The sequence below is a fragment of the Stenella coeruleoalba genome (genome assembly GCF_951394435.1).
Source record: "Stenella coeruleoalba genome assembly, chromosome: 19".
Lineage (NCBI taxonomy): Eukaryota > Metazoa > Chordata > Mammalia > Artiodactyla > Delphinidae > Stenella > Stenella coeruleoalba.
The window spans coordinates 1,024,938-1,043,091 of NC_137165.1; the positions used below are offsets into that span (position 1 = coordinate 1,024,938).

Here is an 18,154-nt window from a genome sequence, read left to right on the forward strand (position 1 = left end):
GGGGTCTTTACACTGACTACCCAGAACTGTTAGGTCATGTTGGTGGAGAGTGCAGTACAGGGGTTCCCTAACCTCATCTTCTGCTGGGAATGATCAAGGCTGTATCAGAAGGCGTGCATACATGGGCAGTCAAACATCTTCCCTTCCTTTTAAAAAATAATATCTAGGGGTTTCCCTGGTGGTGCAGCGGTTAAGAATCTGCCTGCCAATGCAGGAGACATGGGTTTGAGCCCTGGTCCGGGAAGATCCCACATGCTGCTGAGCAACTGAGCCCGTGCACCACAACTATTGAGCCTGTGCTCTAGAGCCCGCGAGCCACAACTTACTGAAGCCCGCGCACCCTAGAGCCGGTGCTCTGCAACAAGAGACGCTACCACTGTGAGAAGACCGTGCACTGCAACAAAGAGTAGCCCCCGCTCGCTGCAACTAGAGAAAGCCCGCGCACAGCAACGAAGACCCAACGCAGCCAAAAATAACTAAAATAAATAAATAAATTAATTAAAACAAAAAATCTGGTAAGTGCTATATAGTAGCATTAGTTTACAAAAAATGATGTTAAGTAAACAAACAAAAACCCCCAAGAGTTGTTCATGATCCCAACAGTGAACGCAATAGCTGTTTTCTTGTTGACTCCCAATCTTACTCAGTCCTGCTGTATTTTTAAATCATAGGCCACATTTTCACATCCTGCCTTGGTTCCCTGAAGGAGACATCCCTGGTCCCCTTCACTAGACTGAATGCCCCTTGGGGACTATATGTGTTTCATGTTTTTATATCTGATACCTTGAGTGATTGCAGCTTCAGAGCAGCTTGTGGGGAAATTCTGCTGAACACTTCCAGAGGGCTCTGATCACCCAGGAGGCAGAGAAAAGCCCCCAGCTCTGGGTGGGGAGCACTGACTTGATGGGAGTCCTGTGGGTTCATACTCTAGAGGGTTTCTTGACTTCCTCATAGTTATCTATAATTAATTAATTATAACTGATTGCTGTGTAATATTTTAGAGAGTTGATAGATCAGCATTCATTTAGCCATTGACTTGTTGGACAGCAAGTTGCTCCCAAGTCGTGAGTGGAGCTGTTTGTTGCTCTGTGTTATTTCTTTAGACTCCATTTCTGGCTGGTGGGATTCCTGGGGGCAGGAGCATGGAAATACCATGGTTCTTGCCACATGTGGCCGCGTGGCTGCTCCCCGAGAGTGCTGGCTTCCCTGTGGTGTTTCTGCCTTTTGTCGAGGCCAGCGTGGCGCACACAGTGTTGGTTGGGGATTGGATTCAGGAAAGGGAGAGACGGTTGGAGGTCAGCCTGTCTGTGTGCTCCTCAGCGTGCTGGTTTGTCCCTTAGTGTCGGGGGTGGACCGGTTCCTCCCGGTGACCGGGCTCTGAGTGTGGAAGGCAGAGGTGTGGCCCGGGCTCACCCAGCCTTGGCCGGGAGCCCTCACAGCAGCACCCAGAGAACAAGTAGGGAGCAGTTGGGTGACGCATCAGTGTGTCCACTGACTCATCCCGATCACTCGGCCCTGCTTTGCACTGGGCACCTCGCTGGGCGAAGGTGTGGAAACGGGAGGGATGGAGATGGCGCGGGGCTGGGAGATGGGTCTTAGGGGCGAGCAGACCGTTGCCAGCAGGATGTGGTGAAGAGCCCTCCACGCAGAGAACTGCTGTGCAAAGCCCAGAGGCCTAAGGTGGTTTTCTTTCCACGGGGAGGTGTAAGTGTAAGAGCAGCTCAGCAGGAGGAGCCCCAGGAAGTTCTCAGTAAGCATCTGGCTTTGGGTTGGTTACTGTACTTGAAGGGGGCTTGCGTTTTAAAAATATATATATATTTATTTATTTATTAATTATTTGGCTTCATCGGGTCTTAGTTGTGGCAGGCAGGATCTTCGTTGCAGCATGCGGGAATTCTCTTTAGTTGTGCTGCGTGGGCTCAGTAGTTGCAGTGCTGAGGCTCTCTAGTTGTGGCACGTGGGCTCTAGAGTGCACGGGCTTAGCTGTCCCGCAGCATGTGGGATCATAGTTCCCTGACCAGGGGTCAGACCCGTGTCCCCTGCATTGGAAGGCGGATTCTTAACCACTGGACCACCAGGGAAGACCCAGGCGTGGGATTTTTTCTTTTTTTATTTAATATTTATTTATTTATTTAGGTTGCATTGGGTCTTAGTTGCGGCAGGCAGGCTCCTTAGTTGTGGTTCGCTGGCTCCTTGGTTGCGGCACATGGGCTCCTTAGTTGCGGCTCAGCAGCTCCTTATTGTGGCATGTGAACTCTTAGTTATGGCATGCATGTGGGATCTAGTTCCCTGACCAGGGACTGAACCCATGCCCCCTGCATTGGGAGAGTGGAGTCTTATCCACTGGACTACCAGGGAAGCCCCCTGGGCATGGGATTTTGAGGGGACCTGCACAGGGGACAGGGAATTACCCTAGTCCGTGGAGTAGAGGTGTTTGTGTCGGGGGGTCAGCTTTGGAAGTGAGGGGCCCCAGTCCGTAGAGCGCCTTTAGGATGATGGGGTGTTAGCAGGGGGTCGGAAGGTGGTACCCACATTTCTGCAGGGATAGTTTTGGGTGCTCCCTCTATGTTGCCATACTGTGTGGCGTGTCTGACTGCCTTTCTCAATGCCCTGTGCACTCTGAGGGCGGGTGAATCTGAGGGGACAGAAAACTGAGCTTCACCGCCTGGCAGAAATCTGTCACTGATGTCTGCTCTCTTTGAGCCTCAGATGGGCACGGTGAAACTGAGAGACGTGCATGTAATGTTCTGGACGCCTTGGAGCTGGTTGTGATCGGGCAGCTGTGTGCAGAGGCCTGGATGTGTCTGGGAGGCATCCGTGTGGCAGCTTGACCACGCTGTATAAAGCCAGCCAGGGTGTTTGCTCCTTCACCTGCCTGCAGCCCACCCACTTGGCCTGAGTCGAGACATCAGGCTGTCCTTGATGCAACGCAGATCTGCCTGAGGAGGGTGGCGAGGGGGAAAGGGGCTGAAGAATCTCGCCATGGTCAAGTCCACAGGCCTCAGAGAAGGTGTATGCATGTGTGCCTGTGGCCTCAGGAGAAGCTGGTGGAAAGGCCAGTGGAGCTCATGCAGCACAGCTGAGGGCCATGCAGGGCCGCCTTGCCTGGGCGTGACCCCTCTGGACTGCAGAGGCTTTTGTGGCTGGAGCCTCTGTGCTCTGGGGCTGCGATGGGTCCCCTTCCAGGGGTAAACGCTCATATGTGGGTGCAGGGAGTATTCTGAAGTAACAGGTTTTTTTTGTTCGTTTGAATTTTATTATATTTATTTTTTATACAGCAGGTTCTTATTAGTTATCTGTTTTATACATATTAGCATATATATGTCAATCCCAGTCTCCAGTTCATTCCCCCCGCACACACTTTCCTCCCTTGGTGTCCATACATTTGTTCTCTGCATCTGTGTCTCAATTTCTGCCTTGCAAAACGGTTCATCTGTACCATTTTTCTAGATTCCCCATATATGTGTTAATATACGATATTTGTTTCTCTCTTTCAGACTTACTTCACTCTGTATGACAGTCTCTAGGTCCATCCACGTCTCTACGAATGACCCAATTTCATTCCTTTTTATGGCTAATATTCCACTGTATACATGTACCACATCTTCTTTATCCATTCGTCTGTCGATGGGCATTTAGGTTGCTTCCATGACCTGGCTACTATAAATAGTGCTGCAGTGAACATTGGGGTGCATGTGTCTTTTTGAATTACGATTTTCTCTGGATATATGCCCTGTAGTGGGATTGCTGGGTCATATGGTAATTCTATTTTTAGTTTTTTAAGGAACCTCCATAGTGTTCTCCATAGTAGCTGTATCAATTTACATTCCCACCAACAGTGCAAGAGGGTTCCCTTTTCTCCACATCCTCTCCAGCATTTGTTGTTTGTAGATTTTTAAAAAAATATATATTTTTAAAATTTAGTTGTTTTATTTATTTATTTTTGGCTGCATTGGATCTTCGTTGTGGTACATGGGCTTCTCATTGCAGTGGCTTCTCTTGTTGCAGAGCATGGGCTGTAGGCACACGGGCTTCAGTAGTTGTGGTGCATGGGCTTCAGTAGTTGTGGCTCGTGGGCTCTAGAGCACAGGCTCAGTAGTTGTGGCACACGGGCTTAGTTGCTCCGCGACATGTGGGATCTTCCCCGACCAGGGCTCGAACCTGTGTTCCCTGCATTGATTGGCAGGTGGATTCTTAACCACTGCGCCACCAGGGAAGCCCTGTAGACTGTTTTTAAATTAAACTTTTTATTTTGAGATAATTGTAGTTTTGCATGCAGTTGTAAGATACAATCCAGAGAGATCCTGTGTACTCTTTCCCCAGTTTTCCCCAGTGGTAACATCTTGTAAAATTACAGCACAATGTCACAGTCAGCAGGATCTCAACATCCCTGCAGTCAAGATGCAGGATGCTTGCACCCCCGCAGGGTCCCTCACAACCACACGTCCTGCACCTCCTACCCTTGTTGCCTCCTTAACTCCTGGCAGCCGCAAATCTGTTCTCCATTTCTAGAAATTCCACATTTCAAGGATGCTATATCCGTGGAATCATACATCATGTAACCTTTCAAGGATTGACTTTTTTCACTCATCCTAATTCTCTGGAGATTCATCCAGGTTGTGTGCATCACCAGTTGTTTCCTTTTTATTGCTTACTAGTATTCCATGGTGTACACGGCTTAACCACTCATTCGCTGAAGGACATCTGCATTGCTTCCAGGGTTTTTTTTGGCCTTTACAGATAAAAATGCAGTAGCCACTCATGTACAGTTTTTGTGTGAGTGTAAGCTTTTATTTCTCTGTAATAAATGCCCAGGAATGCGGTTCCTGGATTATGTTGTAGTCGCATGTTTAGTGTTTAAAGAACCTGCTAAACTGTTTTTCAGAGTGGCTGTACCATTTTATATTCCCTCCAACAACATACGAGTTTCTTCACATCCTTGTCAGCATTTGGTGTTGTCACCATTTTTTTCTTTTTCTTTTGCGGTACGCAGGCCTCTCACTGTTGTGGCCTCTCCCGTTGCGGAGCGCAGGCTCTGGATGTGCAGGCTCAGCAGCCATGGCTCGTGGGCCCAGCCGCTCTGCGGCATGTGGGATCTTCTCGGACCGGGGCATGAACCCGTGTCCCCTGCATCGGCAGACGGACTCTCAACCCCTGCGCCACCAGGGAAGCCCCGTTGTCACCATTGTTAATTTTAGTCATTCTGATAGGTGTGTAGTAGTATCTCATTCTTTTAAAAAAATAAATTTATTTATTTATTTTTGGCTGCGTTGGGTCTTTGTTGCTGCGTGTGGGCCTTCTCTAGTTGTGGCGAGCGGGGGCTGCTCTTCGTTGAGGTGCGCAGGCAGAGCACGGGCTCTAGGCGCGTGGGCTTCAGTAGTTGTGGCTCGTGAACTCTAGAGCGCAGGCTCAGTAGTTGTGGTGCACGGGCTTAGCCGCTCCGTGGCATGTGGGATTTTCCTGGACCAGGGCTTGAACCCGTGTACCCTGCATTGGCAGGCGGATTCTTAACCACTGCACCACCAGGGAAGTCCCTCTCATGTGGTTTTAATTTGCATTTCCCTAATAGCTAATGATGTTGAACATCTTTTCATGTATTTATTTGCCGTATGTATATCTTCTGTGAAATATCTTTTCATGTCTTTTGCCCATGTTCTAACTGGGTTGTTTGGTTTTTTTTATTATTGAGTTTTGAGAGGTCTTTATATATTCTAGATACTAATCCTTTGTTAGATATGTGGTTTGCAAATATTTTATCCCACTCTTATTTTTTCACCCTCCTAGTAGGGCCTTTTGTAAAACAAATATTTTAAATTTTAATGTGGTCCAAATTGCCAATTTAAGTGTGTGCTCCATTTTGAGTTAATTTTTGTGTAGGATTGAGCTTTATTTATTTTTTGCCTATGGATGTCCAGTTGCTACAGTACCATTTGTTGAAAGACTGTCACTCCTCCCCTGAAATTTTTAGCACCTTTGTTTTTTTTTTGTGGGGGGGTGCCTCGCCGTGCAGCACGTGGGATCTCAGTTCCTCAACCAGGGATCAACCTGTGCCCCTGCAGTGGACGCATGGAGTATCTTTTTAAAAAAATATATTTATTTTTTTATTTGGTTGCACCAGGTCTTAGTTGTGGCATGCAGGATCTAGTTCCCTGACCAGGGATTGAACCTGGGCCCCCTGCATTGGGAGTGCGGAGTCTTAACCACTGGACCACCAGGGAAGTCCCTTTTAGCACCTTTGTTCAAAGTTAAATTGGGCACATTTGTGTGGGTCTGTTTCTGGGTTTTCCAGTCTGTTCCATTAATCTATGTGTCTAACTTTCCATTAATACCACAGCTTTGATTACTGTGGATATATAATAAATCTTATAATCAGATAGATGGATTCCTCCCTCTGTCTTCTTCTTTTTAATTAAACATAGTTCCTTTGCCTTTCCGTATAAATTTTAGAATAATCTTGTCTATATCTGCAAAAAAGTCTTTGTGAGCTTTTGTTAGGAATTGAATTAAGCTTATGTATCAGTTTGGGGACTATTGACAATTTAGAATCGTCCAGTCTATGAACACAATATGTCTCTCCCATTTATTTATGTCTTCTTTGATTTTTCATCAGCATTGTGTAGTTTTCAGCATGCAGTTCCTGTACATGTTTTGTTAGATTTACACCTAAGTATTTCATTTTTTTTAACAATTGCAAGTGGTATTTTATTTTTTTTAATTTTTTTTTAATTAATTAATTAATTTATTTTTTAACATCTTTATTGGAGTATAATTGCTTTACAATGGTATGTTAGTTTCAGCTTCACAACAAAATGAATCAGTTATATATATACATATATTACCATATCTCTTCCCGCTTGCGTCTCCCTCCCTCCCACCCTCCCTATCCCACCCCTCCAGGCGGTCACAAAGCACCGAGCTGATCTCCCTGTGCTGTGCGGCTGCTTCCCACTAGCTAACTACCTTACTTTTGGTAGTGTATATATGTCCATGCCTCTTTATCGCTTTGTCACCGTTTACCCTTCCCCCTCCCCATAGCCTCAAGTCCATTCTCTAGTAAGTCTGTGTCTTTATTCCTGTTTCACCCCTAGGTTTTTCATGACATTTTTTTTTTAAATTCCATATATATGTGTTAGCATACGGTATTTGTCTCTCTCTTTCTGACTTACTTCACTCTGTATGACAGACTCTAGGTCTATCCACCTCATTACAAATAGCTCAATTTCGTCTCTTTGTATGGCTGAGTAATATTCCATTGTATATATGTGCCACATCTTCTTTATCCATTCATCCGATGATGGACACTTAGGTTGTTTCCATCTCTGGGCTATTGTAAATAGAGCTGCAATGAACATTTTGGTACATGACTCTTTTTGAATTATGGTTTTCTCAGGGTATATGCCCAGTAGTGGGATTGCTGGGTCATATGGTAGTTCTATTTGTAGCTTTTTAAGGAACCTCCATACTGTTCTCCACAGTGGCTGTATCAATTTACATTCCCACCAACAGTGTAAGAGGGTTCCCTTTTCTCCACACCCTCTCCAGCATTTATTGTTTCTAGATTTTTTGATGATGGCCATTCTGACTGGTGTGAGATGATATCTCATTGTAGTTTTGATTTGCATTTCTCTAATGATTAGTGATGTTGAGCATTCTTTCATGTGTTTGTTGGCACTCTGTATATCTTCTTTGGAGAAATGTCTATTTAGGTCTTCTGCCCATTTTTGGATTGGGTTGTTTGTTTTTTTGTTATTAAGCTGCATGAGCTGCTTATAAATTTTGGAGATTAATCCTTTGTCCGTTGCTTCATTTGCAAATATTTTCTCCCATTCTGAGGGTTGTCTTTTGGTCTTCTTTATGGTTTCCTTTGCTGCGCAAAAGCTTTTAAGTTTCATTAGGTCCCATTTGTTTACTTTTGTTTTTATTTCCATTTCTCTAGGAGGTGGGTCAAAAAGGACCTTGCTGTGATTTATGTCATAGAGTGTTCTGCCTATGTTTTCCTCTAAGAGTTTGATAGTTTCTGGCCTTACATTTAGGTCTTTAATCCATTTTGAGCTTACTTTTGTGTATGGTGTTAGGGAGTGATCTAATCTCATACTTTTACATGTAGCTGTCCAGTTTTCCCAGCACCACTTATTGAATAGTCTGTCCTTTCTCCACTGTACATTTCTGCCTCCTTTGTCAAAGATAAGGTGACCATATGTGCGTGGGTTTATCTCTGGGGGTATTTTATTTTTAATTTTGGTGTCCACATATTCATTACTAATATGTAGAAATACAGTTGATTTTCATATACCGATCTTATATACTATAACCTGTTGAACTCACTAGTTCTAGGAGTTCTTTTTTTAAAATAGATTCCTTGTGATTTTCTACATAGACAGTTGTGTCATCTGTAAATACTTTATTTCTTCTTCCCAATCTGTGTCTTTTATTTCCTTTACTTGCCTTATTGCACTGGCTAGATAGTCTAGCACTATGTTGAATAAGAGTTCTAAGAATGGACAACATTGCCTAGTTTCTGATCTTAGAGGGGAAGCATTTAGTCTTTCACCATTATGTATAATGTCAGCTCTAGGTTTTTTGTAGATGCTCTTTGTCAGTTGAGGAAGTTCCTTTCTATTTCTACTTTTCTGAGGGGTTTTGTTGTTGTTCATGTTTTTTAAATGAATGGGTGTTGAATTTTGTCAAATGCTTTTTCTGCATTAATTGATGTGACCACAGAATTTTTCTTCTTTAGCCTGTTATTATGGTGGATAACACTGATTGATTTTTAAATAGTAAACCAGCCTTGCATCCCTGGAATAAACCCCACTTGGTCATGGTGTATAATGCTTTAAATATATTGCGGACTTCTATTTGCTAATTCTTTGTTGATTTTTGCATCTATATTCATGAGGGATATTGGTCCATAGTTGTTCTTTTTTGTCCCCTTTTTTGGTATCGTGTCTGATTGTGATATCTAGTTAATACTGTCTTCATAAAATGAATTGGGCAGTGTTTCTTACTTTTTCTTTTTCTAGAAAAGACTGTGTAGAATTGGTGTTAATTCTTCTTTAGACATTTGGTAGAATTCTCCAATGAAACCCTCTGAGCCTGGAGATTTCTTTTTTGGGGAATTTTTAAATTACATACTTAGTTTCTTTAATAGTTATAGGGTCATTCAGATTGTCTATGTTTTTTGAGAAGTTGGTCCGTTTCATCTAAGTTGTCAAGTTAAAGTTTGTAGAATTGTTTGTAATAGTCCTTCGTTATCTTTTTTTTTTTTAAATAAATTTATTTATTTATTTTTGGCTGCATTGGGTCTTCATTGCTACACGAGGGCTTTCTCTAGTTGGGGCAAGTGGGTGCTACTCTTCGTTGTGGTGTGCGGGCTTCTCACTGCGGTGACTTCTCTTGTTGCAGAGCATGGGCTCTAGGCACATGGGCTTCAGTAGTTGTGGCACATGGGCTCAGTAGTTGTGGCTTATGGGTTCTCGCGCGCAGGCTCAGTAGTAGTGGCACATGGGCTTAGTTGCTCTGTGGTATCTTCCTGGACCAGGGCTCGAACCCATGTCCCCTGCATTGGCAGGCGGATTCTTAACCACTGTGCCACCAGGGAAACCCCTCTTTGATTTTTATTTCTCTTCCTGCTTGATCTTTTGGGTTTTTTTTCGAATTTCTTTTTTTTTTTTACGATAAATTTCAAGATTTATCTATGGTGATTTTTTCAGTGTAGATTTTTTTTAGTGGCTGCTCTAGGAGTTTCATTGTATATGCATAACTTACACGCTCTGTTGGTGGTGTCATTTTACCAGTTCAAGTAAAGGGAGTACCTCCCTTTACCTCCTTTTACCATTCCCTATGTAAGTGTCTTAAATATTTCCTCTACATGATTCAGAACCACATTAGATAGTGTTATAATTTTTGCTTTGTTCATCAAGCATAATCTAGAAAACTCAAGGAAAGCCTGGTTACAGGTAGTTTTGCTTACTCAGGTTTCCTTCTTTTATCATTTCCTTTCTGTTTAGAGAACTTCCTGTAACCATTTTGTAAATGTAGGTCTGCTAACTATTTCTCTTAGTTTTCCTTCATCTGAGAATGTCTTGATTTCCCTTTTGTTCCTGAAAGATATTTTTATTGGTTACAGGATTCTGGGTTGACAGTTGTTTTCTTTTAGCACCTGAAAAGTATTGTGCTACTTCCCTCTGGCCTTTGTGGTTAAGCCCAAATCATTATATTTGGTTTCTCCTATCCAAAACCTGTTGTTTTTCTCTGGTTACTTTCAAGATTTTTTCTTGGGCTTTAGTTTTCAGAAATTTGTTTTAATGTGTCTTGGTGTGGATTTTTTTGGATTTATCCTTTGGAGTTCACTCAGCTTCTTGAATTTATAGGTTACCATTCTTGCCAAGTTTGGGAAGTTTTCAGTTATTCTCTCTCTGAGTATATTTGTACCCTACCCTTCTTTCCTTCCAGGACTCTGATGACACAAATGTTAGATCTTTTGTTATAGTCCCACAGGTCCCTGAGACTCTGTTCTTCTCTTACTTATTTTTTTCAGTCTGTTTTCTCTCTGTTATTTGATTGGGTAATTTCTGTGCTTTTGTATTCCAGCTCACTGATTCATTCCATGGTTCCCATCATTCTGCTGTTGAGCCCATCCATTGAACTTTTAATTTCAGTTATTGTATTTTTCAGTTTCAGAATTTCCGTATGGCTCTTATAGCTTCTGTTTCTTTGCTCAGGCTATCTGTGTTTTTTGTTTATTCCAAGCATGTTCATAATTTCTTGTTGAACCATTTAGCATGGCTGTTTTAAATCTTCATCAGATAACTGTGACATGCCTGTCACCTCGGTGTTGGCATCTGTCTTCGTTCATTCAGTTTGCAACCTTCCTGGTTCTTGGTATCATGGTGATTTTTCAATTGAAATCTGGACATTTTTGTGTCACATTAGGTGACTGCAGGTTGTGTTTGACCCTTCCTTCTCTTTCAGTCGGCTTTTTCTAACACTGATGCAGCAGGGGAAGCAGGGCTGCTGCCTTTTACTTTTAGGTGGAGGTAGAAATCTGGCTCCTCACTTGGGCTCCAGTGATACTTGAGGCAGGAGATCCCTTGTTACTGATGCAGGGTGTGGGGTTCAGCTCCCCAGGTGTCCTCCTCTGACGTTGTACCAGGAGGGAGAGGGAGGAGACCTGTTACTGCTGGGTGGGGCTGAAAGTCCCAGCTCCCTGCCTGACTGCCTGACACCTCCCTGGTAGGGGTGCTGGGGCGCCTCTTGGCCGGCAAAGGGAAGTCTGGCTTCTGCTGGTGGGGGTGAGGGTGTGGCTCTCTGTTCTTTGGTGTCCGGCTGGAGTAGGACAGTTATTGTCTAAGAGTTCTCTGTCTTGCCAAGTTGTTCTTCCCCGGTTCTTCAGCCAGATAGGGCCTTTACTGGGGCTTCTGTGTTTTTGGTCTGCGCCCGTTGGCACTTCCAAGTTGCCCCTCCTCCAGACTCCAGTCTGGGACAGTGAGGCAGAAAGAAATCCAGGGCGTTACACCTCTGTATGGTTCCTTGGGTCTCGAGGTTCCCAGCCCCTCTGCCTTCTACTCTCCATCTTTTCGAGTCTTCTTAGGTTTGTCTTATATACAGTGTCCAGGGTTTTATTTGTACTTAGTGGGAGGCATAGGGAACATTTACATCTACCCTATCTTGAAGCAGAAATTTCCAGTGACCATTTTCAGAAGGGCTTCGGGCTGAGGAGAATGCCTAGGCCACCAGCAGTCTCTTCCCAGAGATCAGCCGGAAGCGTAGCCTCTGGTTTATTGGGTTTGCAGGGCATGGCTCAGTTTAATCGGAAGGGAAGAGGCTCAGCGGGTGCTCTCAGGTGGTGACTTCTGCACAGGTCTGGTGCTTCTTCCCAGGTGGCCTGCCTGAAGCAGAACTCAGTCCCATCTTTTGGGTCCTCAGTGTTGACAAGAGTTACCTGCTTCTCCTTTTCCCGCTGCCCCTTAAAGTAAAACCCCAGCTGCCCAGCCAGAAAACAGCAGCAGAACTACATACCATTAAGAGTTTCTAGAGCCCACTTCCTGTGCCAGCCGCCTTTGGGGTTGCCACAGTTCGTACGTCAGGTTTTTGGGGGGCTCCCAGGAAGAGGGTGCCTTCGGTCCTGTCAGAGGCCCCGCCCCGCCCCAGAAAAGATGAGGCAAGAGAGGGAGGAATGCTGCCCTACAAAACCTCTGTCTGCTTGTGAGCCTCTCCCATGGGGACAGAGGCTGTGGTGGGTGTTTCTGGACTCACTGGCATGGCTGGGTCTGCTGTTGCCATTTTTAGACAGTCTGAGAAATAGTGGGAGCAGCAGCTCCTCTGGGGCGCCCTTCCATGCCTATGGGGTTACCTGAGAGAGCGGGGTGTCCTGGTGTGTGGCTCTCCAGGCCTGTGGACGGGGTTCCAGGTGCTGATGAGTTGAAGGAGGGCGGCAGCCAAGCCGCGCTGCACTGGTGGACGGGCTCCTGCCTCTGTCTTCACTTTAGCTGTGCCCGTGCCAGCGAGTCCTCTCCGCCCCAGGCCACCCTCCTTCTCACAGGTTGGTTGTTCCCTGTTTGTTTGCTTGCTTGGATGGCAGTGCAGGGTGGCAGGTACCTTCCTGTCCCCTGACGACCCTAGCGTTGCGCACTGGACATCTGGAGGTTCTCGTCACCCAGCTGTGGACGCCAAGTCTGCCCTGTTAGCCCTTTGCCCCACTCCCGGCCCCAGCAGACCTGAGCTGCTGCCTTGGGCTTCCCTCTGGATGCTGTCTAGTATGTTCTAGCTCGCTTGCTACAAACCAGGGGACCAGCTCATTGTCCTTGGAAACTTTTGTCCCTGTCTCTTTGACTGAAGTTTCCCAAATCTGGCTGGGGGTGGGGGGCGCAGAGCACAGAGTCACTTGAAAACTTACGTAGCGAATCCCTGCCCCCGCAACCTTCCCCCCCCCCGCTTCCTTAGACTTGGCTTTCTTAGCTTAGACTTGGCTTTTCTTGGCTTTGGGAGAAGGACTCATTAGTTTACATTTCCTGTGGACTGTGAACCCATGAAGGTAGGAGCAGTTTCTTATTTATCTCTGCTTCCCCACTGCCTTACATGTTTGCCTTACAAACATTTGTAAATGTTTTTTTTTAAACAGCTTTATTGAGATAATTCTTCACATACCATATACAATTGACCTACTTAAAGTGTACAATTTGATGGTTTTAGTATACTCCCAGAGATGTGCAACTGTCATCACAATCAATTTTAGAATGCTTTCATCATCCCCAAAAGAAACCCTGTAGCTGTCACTCCCCACAATCCTTCCATCCCCTCTGCCCTGGGCAACCCCCGTCTGCCTTCTGTCACTATGGATTTGCCTTGGTAAATGCTCTTGTGGAACGTTACCCACTTCCCAGGCTGCTAGAGTACTTGTTTCTTGCCCTGTGCCCTCTACTGGCCCAGCCTTCCCACCTTTTAGGACGACCTGCCCACCTGAGATGGGTCCCCTTTGGGGTGATCCGTATATGGAAGTCTTGGCCAAGTGAGGTGGATGCTGGCAGGCTCCCTGAGTAGATGGTTGTTGAGCGAATAACGATGCTGATTTCGGGCCAGGTTCTGAGGGACTTGTGCCAGTCGCAGGTCTCCCACTGCCCCTTTTGAGGAAAGGGCAGGTAGGTGTAGCTGATAATGTGAAGTCGCCCCAAAGCCCTGCAGCCAGAAATGAGGAGGGTGATGTACGATCAAAGCCAGACAGAAACGGAGGAGACACGGCCTTGGGGTCTAACCTCCTGATTTTACAGGTCAGGGAACTGCAGGCCCAGCGGCCATGTGGGGGAGTCACCTGGCCGGGGTACACATGGGGTCGTCCCCCAGCACAGACCTCTCCGCCCTGTGTGCAGAGAGAGGCCAAGTGTGCTCGCATGCCTGGGGGATGGCTGGGTGCCGCTGGTGTTTGCTGAGAAAACAGACCTCTATTCTCTTTGCTTCTGCTTTCCCAGGCAGCATTTCATTCCACACACCCCATGGTCCTTCTGAGTCATGTCCCTCTAACTCTTGGTCCCCTGCCAGCACCCACTCCCCTGTTGCTTGCTTTCTTTTCTTTTTTTAATGTTTTTTCCTGCCTATAGACATTAGTATATCTTTTTTAAAAAATTAATTTGTTTATTTATTTATGGCTGTGTTGGGTCTTCATTGCTGCGTGTGGGCTTTCTCTAATCGCAGGGTACGGGGGCTACTCTTCTTTGCGGCGCGCAGGCTTCTCACTGCTGTGGCTTTTCTTTGTTGTGGAGCACGGGCTCTAGGCGTGCGGGCTTCAGTAGTTGTGGCATGTGGGCTCAGTAGTTGTGGCGCACGGGCTTAGTTGCTCCGTGGCACGTGGGATCTTCCCGGACCAGGGCTCGAACCCGCGTCCCCTGTGCTGGCAGGCGGATTCTTAACCACTGCGCCACCAGGGAAGCCCCCCCATGTTTCATCAACGCCAGTCTCGCTTCTTTCCTTCAGCCGACTCCATACCCCTTGCCCGAAGCCCTTCTTTCTGTTCACAGGGAAAAGCCAGTGCTTCCCCTGGGGGCCTGAGGACCCTGCAGAAGCCAAGAAAAGAGGCTCACCCCCCATGCTCTGTGACCTCTGGCAAGTGACCTTCCCTCTGTGAGTCACAGACTACACAGCTTTTCAAAATGAGGTGGTGTGACAGGGCCTCCCAGTTTGGAAATGTTGAATAAAAAGCATGCTAAGAGGACCCCTAGGGCTTACCCGGAGATAGTCTATGTGTGTAAATAGCAGGCAGAGGGTTTGGGCTTTAATTTGTGTTGCTGCCCTCCAAAGGGCAGTGCACACATTGGCCTTGTTGTGCCTTTCCCAGCCCTTTCTCAGGAGCTGGGTATGGCTTAAAAAAAGGGAGGTGGAGTCTTGAGTGTCTGTCTTTATCTTTTAGCTCCTGTTGAACTCCTACTGCCAGTATCTGGGGGGCCAGGGGGACGCTTTGGATATAAAAAATATAAAAATGGCCAGCATTTATTAAGTATTTTAGGCCACACGCTGTGCTCAGGTATATTTTTTCTCGTGCAATTTTTGAGATAATTCATATACCATAAAATTCACTCTTTAAAAGATATTTATTTACTTACTTGCTTATTTTGGCTGCTCCGGGTCTTAGTTGCAGCACGTGGACTCCTAGTTGTGGCAGGCATGCGGGATCTAGTGCCCTGACCAGGGATCGAACCTGGCCCCCCTGCATTGGGAGTGTGGAGTCTTACCCACTGGACCACAAGGGAAGTCCCAAAATTCACTCGTTTAAAGCATACGATTTAGTAATTTTTAGCGTACTCACAAGTTCATGCAGCTGACTCCACTGTCTAATTCCAGAACATTTTCATCACCCCCAAAGAAACCCCATACCTGTTAGCAGCCACTCCCCATTTCCTGCTCCCTCCACATCCTGGCTACTTCTGCTTCTGTGGAGTTCCTTATTTTGGACCTTTCATATAACTGGAATCATGCAGTTTGTGGTCTTTTGTGTCTGTCTTCTTTCACTTAAAGCATAACGTCTTTAAGTGAAAGGTTCAACCATGTTGTAGCGTGTCAGTACTTCATGCCTTTTTATTTCTGAATGACGTTACATTGTTTGGATGGACCACATTTTCTTTATCCATTCATCTGCTATGGACATTGGGGTTGTTTCTACCTTCCGGCTATTGTGTATAGTGCTGCTGTGAACGGTCATGTCCAAGTTTTTACTTGAGCACCTGCTTCCAGTTTTCTTGGGGTTGTATATACCTAGGAGTGGAATTCTGGGTCATAGGGATTTCTGAGTTTAACCTTTTGAGGAACTGCCAGACTCTTCCCCAGTAGCCGCACTGTATTGCATTCCTGTGCTGGGCTGTGTTTTACTTGGATTGTCTCTTCAGTCCTCACATAAGATTCATGAGGTGTAGATTAATTATCATCACTCTCACCTTTCAAACGGGAAGATAGAAACTCGAAGGGTTTTCAGCCCAGGGTCATACAACCAGCGAGTTGGTGATTCTTTGGCCAGTGCTAATGATGATCGCTAAAGCAGTGTCTCTGCTCCCAGGCCCTGTTCTGTACCATCAGGATGAGGGGCTTTGACTGTGCTGGTCACATGATATCCCTAGTGCCTGCACATATTGGCACTCGCATGGTTATGAAGAAAATGCCATTTTCCCCTGATCCTGGTGGCTTGATAAGAAACTTGAGGGGGAGGTATCTGTTTCTTAGGAGTTCCTATATTCTCCGGTGTTTCAGACTCTTGCTGGGTTTGCATTCTTCTCCCACAGCAGATGCTACAGACCTGCCAGGAGGCTCTCCAACATCTCTCTTGGCAACTTGGCCTGGGGCTGGGGAATGGGATGCATGGAGTGTGTGGAGCAGAGGTGGATTCTTTTTCCAGCGAGCGCTTGTCAGCTTGTCATTAACTTGACCGTTGAAACTGTCCAAGGCCACTGATGACCTGCCCTCCTTTTTCTCCTCCAGGCAAAACCCATTTATGGTGGCTGGCTGCTCCTGGCTCCAGATGGGACTGACTTTGATAACCCAGTGCACCGATCTCGGGTAAGGGCATCAGAGTGAATTCTTGGGTGGAGAATTCACCAAGAGAGGGGCCCACCTAAGGCAGATTGACCGAGTGGAGGACGGAGATGGGGGGTTGAATGGTGGATCCTGGGATGGCGGATCAGCAGGGAACCCCTACCTATTTGGTGAACTTGCAGGTCCCAGTAGTTATTATGCCTCGCCCTCCATTCAAAAGAGATGCACTCGCATGGTGCTACCTGTTTTGTGGGTCAGCTCCACTCTAGAAACAGTTAAATGGAAAAGACCTAAGGGCAGTTCAGCGCACATTTGCATTATGCTAATTAGGGTCCGAGTTCTTTCAGGGCCAATGTTCTGCTTCCTGTAGCCCCCCGCTCTTTCCCCTCCCTTCCTCCCCAGCTGGGAGCTCAGCAGATGAGCAGGAGTGAGGGGAGGCAGGCCTTAAGGGCCAACTTTGCTTGCGTCCCATCTCTCCTGGGCACCCAGCCCCGGGTGGGTCCTGCTGGACACAGGCTACTGCTTGGCCAGGTCTCAGCTGGAGCAGCGAGATGGTCAAACCAGAATCGTCCCGGGTCAGTGGCTTGTTCCTCTGTCAGGGAGCCCCTTTGGATTTGACTCCAATTAAAACATGCTTTCTTTTTCCACACGCTTTCCTCCAGGTACTGCCGCCTGCCCCCTTCCCCAGGGCCTCTGCCCTGCCTCTGGGTCTCTGCTGCCCCCAGCCTGAATGTTACACTCTGGGGTGGGGCCTTGGTACCCCACAGAACTTGCTTTGTATCTGGGATCTTTGGGCTTCCTTCCAGAATGGGTTTTAATTTTAAAAACAACAAATAGGAGCCTTGGAAATATTTCTTGGGAAGAGTCCAGTGGCCCAGCCTCTACAGGTCCTCTTTGCAAGGCCATGTGAGTGCCCTGTTCCTGCCACCCAGGCGTGAGGACAGCCAGAGCGACTGTGTTCCAGTGGCTGCAGTAACCAGGGAACAGCCCTCTTTCCTCTTTTGTATTTAGGTCATACAGAATTGCCATTTTCAGCTTCTGATGGGAAAATCATTATTACAAATGATATAATTCTGGCCCAAAGCAAAGAGACATGATATTTTAGTTAGTTCTTGTGGCCTTATTGCCAGTAAAAGTATGAATTTTGTTGGGCTTTTGGAAATGTTGAAAATAGGTCACGGATCTTCATGATGATTTTTGGGATTTGGGGACCAGCAGTCTCACGTTCTAGACATTTCCCCCCCACAAAAAGGAAGGGCCTTTCCATTCCACTGTCAGTGCCATTGGACCTCCATCAGCCGCTGGTGGCCTAGCCTTTGGGTGGAGGGCAGCGAGGGGGCAGGGGCACCCTTTGCCGGTCACTCCCTCCCTGGATGTCAGAGTTGTTCCCACTGGCCTCCCTCCTCAGTTTTGATTTTTGTTACTTCTGTCCCCTTCAGTGAATACTGGTGCCCGGCTGGCTTTTTCCCTTTTTCAACCTCCCTGTGGGTCACTGGAACAACCAACCCTTTTATACCATTTTTCCAGATTTTTTCAAAAGTGGGGAATCAGTGCTTGGCATTCTCAGGTTATCCCATGTCATGTCAGGTAATTCATCAAATTAATATTGACACATTATTAGTAATGAGCTCTGTGCTTGGTA

At 46.4% G+C, this 18,154-nt stretch overlaps 1 protein-coding gene across 3 annotated transcripts in view; it reads left to right on the forward strand.

The window, feature by feature from the left end:
• Positions 1-18,154, forward strand: part of MPRIP (myosin phosphatase Rho interacting protein) — a 131,095-nt gene that overhangs the window by 19,115 nt on the left and 93,826 nt on the right. For all 3 annotated transcript variants that reach the window (XM_079905901.1, XM_079905900.1, XM_079905899.1), the window contains exon 2: positions 16,459-16,536. In XM_079905901.1, coding sequence (XP_079762027.1) covers positions 16,459-16,536 — 78 coding nt within the window. The remainder of the gene's footprint in view (positions 1-16,458; positions 16,537-18,154) is intronic.